The sequence below is a fragment of the Oncorhynchus tshawytscha genome, linkage group LG04, assembly GCF_018296145.1.
Source record: "Oncorhynchus tshawytscha isolate Ot180627B linkage group LG04, Otsh_v2.0, whole genome shotgun sequence".
Taxonomy (NCBI): domain Eukaryota; kingdom Metazoa; phylum Chordata; class Actinopteri; order Salmoniformes; family Salmonidae; genus Oncorhynchus; species Oncorhynchus tshawytscha.
Genome location: NC_056432.1, coordinates 41,947,741 through 41,959,949, shown reverse-complemented (window position 1 = coordinate 41,959,949; position 12,209 = coordinate 41,947,741). Strand labels below are relative to the sequence as shown.

The following is a 12,209-nucleotide window of genomic DNA, read 5'->3' as shown; positions in this document are numbered from 1 at the left end:
CCGGGGTCTGACAATCTGGATGGAAAAATGGAAAATGACTGAGGATAATAGAGGATGATATTGACACATCTTCAATTTGAGCCTGCTAGAAAGTGTGTTCCCTTAGGCCTGGAGGGAAGCTAAAGTCATTCCAATACCCAAGAATAGTAAAGCCCCCTTTACTGGCTCCAATAGTTGACCAATCAGCCTGTTACCAACCCTTAGTAATCTTTTGGAAAAAATTGTGTTTTACCAGACACAATGTTATTTCACAGTAAACAAATTGACAACATACTTTCAGCACGCTTATAGGGAAGGACACTCAACAAGCACAGTACTTACACAAGTGACTGATGATTGGCTGAGAGAAATGTATGATAAAATGGTTGTTGGGGCTGTCTTGCTAAACTTCAGTGCAGCTTTTGACATTATCGATCATAGTCTGCTGCTGGAAAAACGTATATGTTATGGCTTTACACCCCCTGGAATAACGTGGATAAAGAGTTACCTGTCTAACAGAACACAGAGGATGTTCTTTAATGGAAGCCTCTCAAACACAATCCCGGTAGAATCAGGAATTACCCAGGGTAGCTGTAAAGGCCCTTTGCTTTTTTCACATTTTTACTAATGACATGCCACTGGCTTATGTAAGGCCAGTGTGTCTATGTATGCGGATGACTCAACACTATACACATCAGCTACTACAGCAACTGAAATTACTGCTACACTTAACAAAGAGCTGCAGCTAGTTTTGGAATGGGTAGCAAGGAATAAGTTAGTCCTAAATATTTCCAAAACTAAAAGCATTGTATTTGGGACAAATCATTCACTAAACCCTAAACCCCAACTACGTCTCGTAATGAATAATGTGGAAATTGAGCAAGTTGAGGTGACTGAACTGCTTGGAGTAACCCTGGATTGTAAACTGTCATGGTCAAAACATATTGACACAACAGTAGCTAAGATGGGGAGAAGTCTGTCCATAATAAAGCGCTGCTCTGCCTTCTTAACAACACTATCAACAAGGCAGGTCCTACAGGCCCTAGTTTTGTCACACCTAGACTACTGTTCAGTAGTGTGGTCAGGTACCACAAAGAGGGACTTGGGAAAATTACAGTTGGCTCAGAACAAGGCAGCATGGCTGGCCCTTAAAGTACACGGAGAGCTAATATTAATGACATGCATATCAATCTCTCATGGCTCAAAGTGGAAGAGAGATTGACTTCATCATTACTTGTTTTTGTAAGAGCTGTTGACAAGCTGAATGTACCGAGCTGTCTGTTTAAAATACCAGCACACAGCTCGGACACTCATGCATACACCACAAGACTTGCCACCAGAGGTCTCTTCACAGTCCCCAAGTCCAGAACGGACTATGAGAGGCACACAGTACTACATAGAGACATGACTAAATGGAACTCTATTACACATCAGGTATCTGATGCAAGCAGTAAAATCAGATTTTAAAAGCAGGGAAAATACACCTTATGGAACAACGGGGATTGTGAAGAGGCACACACAAAAAGCTCCAGACCCACCATATTGTTGTATGGTGGTAGTGAACATTTTGTGTTGTGGATATGTGGTGGTGTAAAGATGTTATAAGATCTACTGTTTTATCTTTAGCTCATTCAGTGCAAACATAGTTCACTGTTTTATAATTTGTTTCACTGTAGACGTTGGATTTTCACATACACCTTAGACATTTACATTTAAACTCAGTTTTTCACAATTCCTGACATTTAATCCTAGTAAAAATTCCCTGTCTTAGGTCAGTTAGGGTCAACACTATATTTTAAGAATGTGAAATGTCAGAATAATAGTAGAAAGAATGATTTTCTTCATCTTTTATTTATTTCATCACATTCCCAGTGGGTCAGAAGTTTACATACACTCAATTAGTATTTGGTAGCATTGCCTTTAAATTGGTTAACTTGGGTCAAACGTTTTAGGTAGCCTTCCACAAGCTTCCCACAATAAATTGGGTGAATTTTGGCCCATTCCTCCTGACAGAGCTGGTGTAACTGAGTCATGTTTGTAGGCCTCTTTGCTCGCATATGCTTGTTCAGTTCTGTCCACAAATGTTCTATAGGATTGAGGTCAGGGCTTTGTGATGGCCACTCCAATACCTTGACTTTGTTGTCCTTAAGCCATTTGCCACAACTTTAGAATAATGCTTGGGGTCATTGTCCATTTGGAAGACCCATTTGCAACCAAGCTTTAACTTCCTGACTTATGTCTTGAGATGTTGCTTCAATATATGCACGTAATTTTCCTCCCTCATGATGCCATCTATTTTGTGAAGTGCACCAGTCTCTACTGCAGCAAAACACCCCCACAACATGATGCTGCCACCCCCGTGCTTCCCGGTTGGGATGGTGTTCTTCGGCTTGCAAGCCTCCCCCTTTTTCCTCCAAACATAACGATGGTCATTATGGCCAAACAGTTAGATATTTTTTTCATCAGACCAGAGGACATTTCTCCAAAAGGTACGATCTTTGTCCCCATGTGCAATTGCAAACCGTAGTCTGGCTTTTTCATGCCGGTTTTGGAGCAGTGGCTTCTTCCTTGCTGAGCAGCCTTTCAGGTTATGTCAATATAGGACTTGTTTTACTGTGGATATAAATACTTTTGTACCTGTTTCCTCCAGCATCTTCACAAGGTCCTTTGCTGTTGTTCTGGGATAGATTTGCACTTTTCGCACCAAAGTATGTTCATCTCTAGGAGACAGAACTTGTCTCCTTCCTGAGCGGTATGACGGCTGCGTGGTCCCATGGTGTTTAAACTTGCGTACTATTGTTTGTACAGATGAACGTGGTACCTTCAGGCATTTGCAAATTGCTCCCAAGGATGAACCAGACTTGTGGGTGTCTACAATTTTTTTTCTGAGGTCTTGGCTGATTTCTTTTGATTTTCCCATGATGTTAAGCAAGGAGCCACTGAGTTTGAATGTAGGCCTTGAAATAGATGTATTTTTTTAAATTTCACCTTTATTTAACCAGGTAGGCCAGTTGAGAACAAGTTCTCATTTACAACTGTGACCTGGCCAAAATAATCCACAGGTACACCTCCAATGATGTCAATAAGTCTATCAAAAGCGTTTAAATCCAACACATAATTTTCTGGAATTTTCCAAGCTGTTTAAAGGCACAGTCAACTTAGTGTATGTAAACTTCTGACCCACTGGAATTGTGATACAGTGAATTACAGTGAATTATAAGTGAAATAATCTGTCTGTAAACAATTGTTGGGAAAATTACTTGTGTCATGCACAAAGTAGATGTCCTAACTGACTTGCCAAAACTATAGTTTGTTAACACGAAATTTGTGGAGTGGTTGAAAAACAAGTTTTAATGACTCCAACCTAAGTGTACGTAAACTTCTGACTTCACTTCTGACTTCAACTGTATATTTAATGTGGGTACTTGGTGTTTTTGGACCCAAGGAAGAGCAATGGGGATCCCTAAAAAAAATACTAGACGTACAGTATTTGCGTTGAGCGTAATACAAATAAATACTAGAGGTACAGTATTTGCGTTGAGCGTAATACAAATAAATACTAGAGGTACAGTATTTGCGTTGAGCGTAATACAAATAAATACTAGACGAACAGTATTTGTGTTGAGCGTAATACAAATAAATACTAGACGTACAGTATTTGCGTTGAGCATGTTCCTGCTGTCAGCCTCTCCAGCTTTCAGTAGCTCTGTGGGTGGTGTTGCTAGGCTGCCCTGTATTAGGAGCAGTGATTCTAGTGGCTAACCTCCATTAAGCCTCTGTAGTCTCTGCCCTCACGCCGCTGCTTGATCTGGTTGGCTGAGGGGCTGGAAGTGGCTACAGCCTCAGGTAATAACTGACCTACCACACAGTCACTCCATTACCGCTCCCCATAGGTCAGAAATTATAATACAGGTCATAATGGCAGACCAATGAGCAGGGGCAGAGCCAGAGGCACGCTGGTTTGGTAAACTGTACATGTTTGTCTACAACGTAACGACACACAGAGGCGTGCAGTGGAGAGAGGGAGTGTGCAGTCCATGTCAGAGAGACAACAAAAACGAAAATGCAGTGAAGAAATACAATCTTTTGTTGTGTTGTCTCTCCCTGTGCTGTAGCTCTGTGCATCAATAGAAGAGGAACCATGACCTTGTACCACACAGTAAAGTATGCCAGCTTCTTCTTAAGTGGGGTGCATATGCCTCTGAAGCCACATTCAGGGTAGTAAACAACCACAAGTTCAATAATAATAATAATTGACAAGGATAGAGAATAACCATTTGTAGGCAGGGGGGCCCATCCTGCTAAAGCCATGCTAGGGGAAACACTGATAGTAACTATGGTGATGTTCGTACCGGGATCATCCAGTTGGCCAGGTCTCCCATCTTAGAAACCTGCATGGCTCCCAGCATCGTCAAGTTGATGTGACCACTGCAGAGTAGACAAACAATCACCGTATCAATCAATCTATACATCAATTAACTAACCCAATCAGTCCATCAATCACCAACACGGTAAACGTGGCAAATAGAGACAGAAGGAGGGTTTGATACCTCGTCGAAGGCATGAGAAACATCAACTGTGTTCTGAGTTATAGAGAGAATGATGTTGGGTTGTTCCACATGATTAAACATGTGCTATTAAACTATGAAGACATTCTAATTAACTCTGTGTGGGAGGGGTGAGGAGGAAGATGGTTTCAATTTGTAACTCTGGTAATAGGACAGCTGGTGTAATCAGACAGGTGGCAGCCAATTAGAATAGCCATGTTCCCTCGCCTTCACCTCACCTCTGAGACAAGACAAGGAGACATTGTGCCACAGGGAGAGAGAGACCTGAGCTACACACACAACGACAGGCCAATGTCATGCGTTTCAGAAATCTCTGCCGAAACTCACACAAGACTATTTACGTCACCTTCACCGGATCAACTTTTGACACCAGTGGCACCATGCTCAGATCTAAGAGGGACAGTGTGTATGCGTCTCTCTCTCTCTCTGTTTGTGTGTGTGCGTTAGTGAGTCAGTGGGAGGGAAGGGCACACACAGCCAGATACCCTGTAAAATCAGAGCATAGACACTGCAGTGCAATGACTCACTATAACCAACACGTGTGTGTCTGTGTGTGTGTGTGTGTGTATGAGCCATGTCTTTGTGCGGTCTCTGGCACATTGGCCATTAGCCCTCTATATTTATGAATCTTATTGGATTTCCACGGGTGGACAAACAGATCTACTTCTATAGGGTGGGTGGGCCGAGTTTCAGCTGATCCAGAAATCAATATCAACCCGTGAATTATCGCCATCGCTTTTGCCGAGCTGCATGGTCAACAATAGCTAACAGCTAATATACAAGGCTTACAAATCAGGGCTTGGCCATGGTTGTTAGGCAGCATTTCTTGGTTTCATGGCAGTTTTGTTGAGCTCAGACGACATCTATTTATCTAATATACACTATATGACCAAAGGTATGTGGACACCTGCTTGTCGAACATCTCATTCAAAAATCATGGGCATTAATACGGAGTTGGTCCCCCTTTGCTGCTAGAACAGCCTCCACTCATCTGGGAAGGCCTTCCACTAGATGTTGGAACATTGCTGCGGGGACTTGCTTCCATTCAGCCATTCAGAGCATTAGTGAGGTTGGGCACTGATGTTGGGCGATTAGGCCTGGCTCGCAGTCGGCTTTCCAATTCATCCCAAAGATGTTTGATGGGGTTACGGTCAGGGATCTGTGCAGGCCAGTCAAGTTCTTCCACATCGATCTCGACAAACCATTTCTGTATGGATCTCACTTCGTGCACGGGGGCGTTGTCATGCTGAAAAAGGAAAGGGCCTTCTTATCTAGAATGGCATTGTATTAAGACTTCCCTTCACTGGAACAAGGGGCCTAGCTCGTACCACAATAAAACAGTCCCGGACCATTATTTCTCCTCCACCAAACTTTACAATTGGCACTATGCATTGGGGCAGGTAACGTTCTCCCGCCAAACCCAGATTTGTCCGTTGGAATGGAAGATGGTGAAGCGTGATTCATTACTCCAGAGAACACGTTTCCACTCCTCCACTCCAGCCAACGCTTGGCATTGCGCATGATGATCTTAGGCTGTTGTGTGGTTGCTCGGCCATCAGAAACCTCTTTCATGAAGCTCCCGACAAACAGTTGGAGCTGACATTGCTTCCAGAGGCAGGTTGGAACTCGCTAGTGAGTGTTGCTACCGAAGAAAGATTTTTACGCACTACACGCTTCAGCACGCGGCCCCGTTCTGTGAGCTTGTGTGGCCTACCACTTTGCGGCTGAGCCGTTGTTGCTCCTAGACATTTCTACTTCACAATAACAGCACTTACAGTTGACCGGGGCAACTCTAGCAGGGCATACATTTGTAAAGGTGGCATCCTATGACGGTGCCAGCGTTTGTCTATGGAGATTGCATGGCTGTGTGGTCAATTTTATATACCTGTCAACAATGGGTGTGGCTGAAATAGCCAAATCCACTCATTTGAAGGCGCGTCCACCTACTTTTGTCCATGTTGTGTATATCATCCCAAGGTCTCGACAGAAAACGGGATGTTTTTGATGCTCCACTGTCCAAGCTAATCCTAGTGTCTCTTTCTCAGTGTCAATATCCTGATCAGTGAGTCTCCAATTCCATATTCAATAGGACTTCATGTGTCTCACAAAGGGTCATTATGCTTCATGGCATCCACATCTTGTCAATAATGGTCAGACAACCACTACTTTTAGAGCCAACCCCAACATGCGCCCGCTCACCCACCCACCCACCCACCCACCCACACAACACAAACTTCCTGCCCCCTCATCCCTACACTTTCCCTCTCCTGATCACCCTTAGCCTAAACAGTTATCTGATCATTCAGCCCTAACCTAGCCCCCTAGAGTTTGACTATAACGCACAAACAAAAACACAGAGCCCTCTGTCTCGATGACTTCAAACAGCAATAAATCAGTTATACTGCCTTTACCCTCTGATCATGGCAAACGATTCGTCACTGGAGAAGTAGGAAGCTCCTGGAAGCACAGTCACCGTTTCTTTACCTGCACAAACACAGGGGGAAATGTCAACATCTCTCATAAACGAGATAGTTTGCTTTGTTTCGTGTGTGTGTGTGTGAGGCAAAAATCACTTACCGGCGTTAATGAGGTCAGCATCCACTTCGTCTTCTGTGGGGTAGGGGCCCTACACAGAACACACACATTCATCACACAATGACACACATCCGGTCTCTAAGCACCATAACCACACACACACACACTTATTTTCTCTCCCTTCAACAAAGGAACAGTCCTTGTTTCTTTACAGCACTATAAAAGGAGGAGGAGGAGGGGGGGGAGGAAGAGAGCTTCTGACATCATATCACTTTACCTGACATTCATAATTGGGGAAACATTCTCACAAATGAGGCATTGGCATATTTCTGCGGAAATTTCTCTGACAACAGAATTGATGTGAAAGGCTTGGTGGAGCTGCAGTCTTTGTTAACACAGCCCACAGCTGTGTGTACAAATAATGGATGGAGGAAAAAGAAGGCAGATGGTCGCAATCACCACAATGTTGGGTTAAGAATCCGGCACGTTTCAGAACGTCAGTCCCAACACCTGTTGTCAAACCATGTTAGTATGGTTTTACAGTGATGGGGGTTTATATGAGCATTTTACCAATCCCAGGATGCCGTTCTCGCTTTGCAGGTGGACAGTTATGTCAGGTTGGATGAAGTTGCTGGCCAGCATGGGGATGCCAATGCCCAGGTTAGCTGACAGGGGTTAACGTTAAAGAACACACACTGAATACATGAAAGACATACTAGTACCCTGATCTCATCTGATTCTGCACTACCGATGCCAAAACCTGGGTTAACTGATGGGGTTGGTTTGTCAAGGATAATGAACTTTCCCAATTTCAAATCAAATTGTATTGGTCACATACACATATTTAGCAGATGTTATTGCGGGTGTAGCGAAATGCTTGTGTTCCTAGCTCCAACAGTGGAGTAGTGTTTAACAATTCACACAAATCTAAAAGATAAAGAATGGAATTAAGAAATATATGAATATTAGGACGAGCAATGTAGGAGTGGCATTGACTAAAATACAGTAGAATACAGTATATACATATGAAATGAGTAAAGCAGCATGTAAACACTATTAAAGTGACTAGTGTTCCATTATTAAAATTACCAGTGATTCCATGTCTATGCACAGTTGAAGTCAGAAGTTTACATACACTTAGGTTGGAGTCATTAAAACTTGTTTTACAACCACTCCACATTTCTTGTTAACAAACTATAGTTTGGCAAGTCGGTTAGGACATCAACTTTGTGCATGACAAGTCATTTTTCTAAAAATTGTTTACAGACAGATTATTTCACTTATAATTCACTGTATCACAATTCCAGTGGGTCAGAAGTTTACATACACTAAGTTGACTGTGCCTTTAAACAGCTTGGACAATTCCAGAAAGTGATGTCATGGCTTTAGAAGCTTCTGATAGGCTTAATTGACATAATTTGAGTCAATTGGAGGTGTACCTGTGGATGTATTTCAAGGCCTACCTTCAAACTCAGTGCCTCTTTGCTTGACATCAAGGGAAAATCTAAAGAAATCAGCCAAGACCTCAGAATTGTAGACATTGTAGAAATTGTAGACATCCACACATCTGGTTCATCATTGGGAGCAATTTCCAAACGCCTGAAGGTACCACGATCATTTGTACAAACAATAGTACGCAAGTATAAACACCATGGGACCACGCAGCCGTCAAACCGCTCAGGAAGGAGACGCGTTCTGTCTCCTAGATGAACATACTTTGGTGCGGTAAGTGCAAATCAATCCCAAAACAACAGCAAAGGACCTTGTGAAGATGCTGGAGGAAACAGGTACAAAAGTATCTATATCCACAGTAAAACGAGTCCTATATCTTCAAAACCTGAAAGGCCGCTCAGCAAGGAAGAAGCCACTGCTCCAAAACCGCCATGAAAAAGCCAGACTACGGTTTGCAACTGCACATGGGGAAAAAGATTGTACTTTTTGGAGAAATGTCCTCTGGTCTGATGAAACAAAAATATAACTGTTTGGCCATAATGACCATCGTTATGTTTGGAGGAAAAGGGGGAGGCTTGCAAGCCGAAAAGCACCATCCCAACTATGAAGCACGGGGGTGGCAGCATCATGTTGTGGGAGTGCTTTGCTGCAGGAGGGACTAGTGCACTTCACAAAATAGATGGCATCAAGCCCTGACCTCAATCCTATAGAAAATTTGTGGGCAGTACTGAAAAAGCATGTGCAAGCAAAGAGGCCTACAAACCTGACTCAGTTACACCAGCTCTGTCAGGAGGAATGGGTCAAAATTCACCCAACTTATAGTGGGAAGCTTGTGGAAGGCTACCCAAAACGTTTGACCCAAGTTAAACAATTTAAAGGCATTACACTCAATTAGTATTTGGTGGCATGTAAACTCCTGACCCATTGGGAATGTGATGAAAAAAATAAAAGCTGAAGAAAATCATTCTCTGTACTACTATTCTGACATTTCACATTCTTAAAATAAAGTGGTGATCCTAACTGACCTGAGACAGGGAATTTTGACTAGGATTAAATGCCAGTCATTTTGAAAAACAGAATTTAAATGTATTTGGCTAAGGTGTATGTAAACTTCCGACTTCAACTGTACATAGGGCAGCACCAATATAGTAGTACATTTAAACGCTTTTACTATTAATCCACGTTTTGGTGAGATGTCATTGATGATTTGTTCAGTCAACTCCCATTTCATGTTCAAGGATACCATACATCCCATCCTCAAACTCCAGAGCTGCCCGGCGAATGATCCTCTCTCGTACGATGTCAGAGTCCTTCTTTGGTTTTGGCTTCTCTGCCTGGGCCTTCTGCACTGTACGCCTCTGAAGAGTGGAGAGAGAGATAATTCAGTCATTTCGGCTTAGTACCAATTGATTACCCACACTTCCATATTGACTATTCCCAGGTTATCCAGAAATCCTGGTTGGAGTTTTTCAGATTTCCTGCTTATTCCCTCCTAGTTTTGAGAATCTTCCAACAGAGATATCTGGAAAACCTGGGAATTTTGGGAAAGTTACTGGAACTTTTGCAACTCTTTTTAAACAGTAATACTGCCACTCATTTGATTCCTCATGGTACTAGAACAGGGTAGAGAGGACTTGATTGCACATCAACTTAGTCCAAAAGATAACAGGAAGTCTATAATTCATAGGAAATAACGAGAACTTTGCAACCCCGTATGAATCCACTGAGATGTCTGGAGGCCCACCTCTATCCTCTTCTCGTAGCTGCCTCCCTTGATGATCCTGTGGATGTAGATGCTAGGGATGTGGATGTCCTCTTCAGCAAACGTCCCCACATCCACCACCTCCTCTACCTACACACAGATAGAGTTGGATGAAGCATTTTATATCACCTTTATTTAACCAGGTAGGCTAGTTGAGACCAAGTTCTCATTTACATCTGCGACATGGCCAAGATGAAGCAAAGCAGTGTGATCAAGCATGAATCAACAGAGTGTCGTTGGTCACTCCAAACACTGATCCTAGGGGGTTAACTAAAGCCACACTCCTCGATCTCTGTTTGCAACCGCTGTGATGGATTCACATTTGTAAAATACAACGTTCAATGTTTTCATTCTGGTCTTTGTTTACGGCTGATAGAGGGCGGAAACAGAGTTTTAGAGAAGTGTGTCTTTAAACCTCTCTTTTTCTATCTGCTAACATGGAGCAGGTACCACACTGTATTCATTTCCCCAGCTTTGACAACCACCAAGCCTGGAGTAAGCTGCTTTCATGCGACAGCTTGGCAGTGGGGCCTTTAGAGGTCGAGCCCAGGGGAAAGGGCCTGATCCTGGGATCAGAGGTGATGGAAGGTGGGTACAGGTTCTGTCCATCACAAGAAGAAACCCGGTGTTACATTACAAGCTCTGTCCCAATGTTATTAGATTTAGAAGGACTTGGAATGGTCCAAGTATGGCCTGAAGAAGGGGTGTTGGCAAGGGTTTCAAGAAGCATCACAATCATCATCTCAATTGCCTTCATCGCCATCATGATCATGATCATCAGTAATCCATTAGTGTCAACCATAAGGGAATTACACAATGTGGAGGTGAAGACACCATTACTGACTGTGTCACTTAGCAAGGAATCTAAACCCCAATCATACCAGCCACATAACAGAAGCGATGACGACTAGCAAAGATGATAGCTAACGTTCATTAAAAAAGCTTTAAAATGAACCAGTCTCAGTTGGCTGGTTACTAAGCAACATTTTCAGAAAGCTTCCTGCTAAATGAATTACTTCCAGAGTGTGTCCTGGGTTCTACCTGAGATATGTTCCCCATGTTATTTAATGAGACATTCATTGTAATGGGTATTGATCCCAGGAAGAAAGAGGTCAACGTGACTCGGTAAAAAGGGCAGAAGGTAAACACCATCTTCCTTTATAGAACCCGGTGACTAGAGATATTTTGGACAGCACACGTCTATTTACCAGAAGTACGTTCAGCAAGGGAAATGGCTAGTTTGTGAACGTTAACACAAGCTGACACATTCCGCTTGTTTTGTGTTAAATCGCAAACGTTAGCTAGCTGTCGTAGAAGGTTGTGTGCTGCAAAAGTTAGTGTCTGTTTTGGGTCTAAACCTCTTTGCAAGAATATCAACATCTTTGGAGTGAGCCCATTGTTTTCCGACCCCTTCATCCCATCGTCGTGTGCTGTTTGTTATGGTACCCCAGTAGCCTATGAAGTGCAGCATGAGATAACAACAACACTTTCTGCTGAAGTAGACCCTCGCTAAGCTTTAGAGATACAGAGAGAGAGGGGGGAGAGAGAGGCGGGGGGAGACAGAGTGAGAGAGAGAGAGAGAGAGAGAGAGAGCAGGGGAAGAAAGGAGACAGAAAATGCTAGAGAGAGGAAGAGGGGCTCAGGGACTCTTTCAGAGCAATAATCTTATAATACGATGCTGAAATCATCCCTCTTCATAAAGACTCAGAGGGGAGACACTTCAGAGAGGGAGAGGTATGCCAAATCGACTTGCAGAAACGAGGAAAAAAAAGAGATCTCTACAGAAAGGGGGACAACATAAATTGCAGCCCTCTACTTTCCCCCTACATTCTCCACTCCAATGTAACAGAGGATATTATATATTTATTGCATTCACACACGGGGGCAGCAGGTAGCCTAGTGGTTAGAGCGTT

The 12,209-nt window shown here is 43.1% G+C and overlaps 1 protein-coding gene across 2 annotated transcripts in view; it reads right to left on the bottom strand.

Moving 5' to 3' along the window:
• Positions 1 to 12,209, bottom strand: part of oxct1a (3-oxoacid CoA transferase 1a) — a 111,247-nt gene that overhangs the window by 38,292 nt on the left and 60,746 nt on the right. For both annotated transcript variants that reach the window (XM_024418160.2, XM_024418161.2), the window contains exons 8-13: positions 10,279 to 10,386; positions 9,778 to 9,892; positions 7,653 to 7,747; positions 7,125 to 7,173; positions 6,959 to 7,031; positions 4,332 to 4,407 (exon numbers count right to left, since the gene is read on the bottom strand). In XM_024418160.2, coding sequence (XP_024273928.1) covers positions 4,332 to 4,407; positions 6,959 to 7,031; positions 7,125 to 7,173; positions 7,653 to 7,747; positions 9,778 to 9,892; positions 10,279 to 10,386 — 516 coding nt within the window. The remainder of the gene's footprint in view (positions 1 to 4,331; positions 4,408 to 6,958; positions 7,032 to 7,124; positions 7,174 to 7,652; positions 7,748 to 9,777; positions 9,893 to 10,278; positions 10,387 to 12,209) is intronic.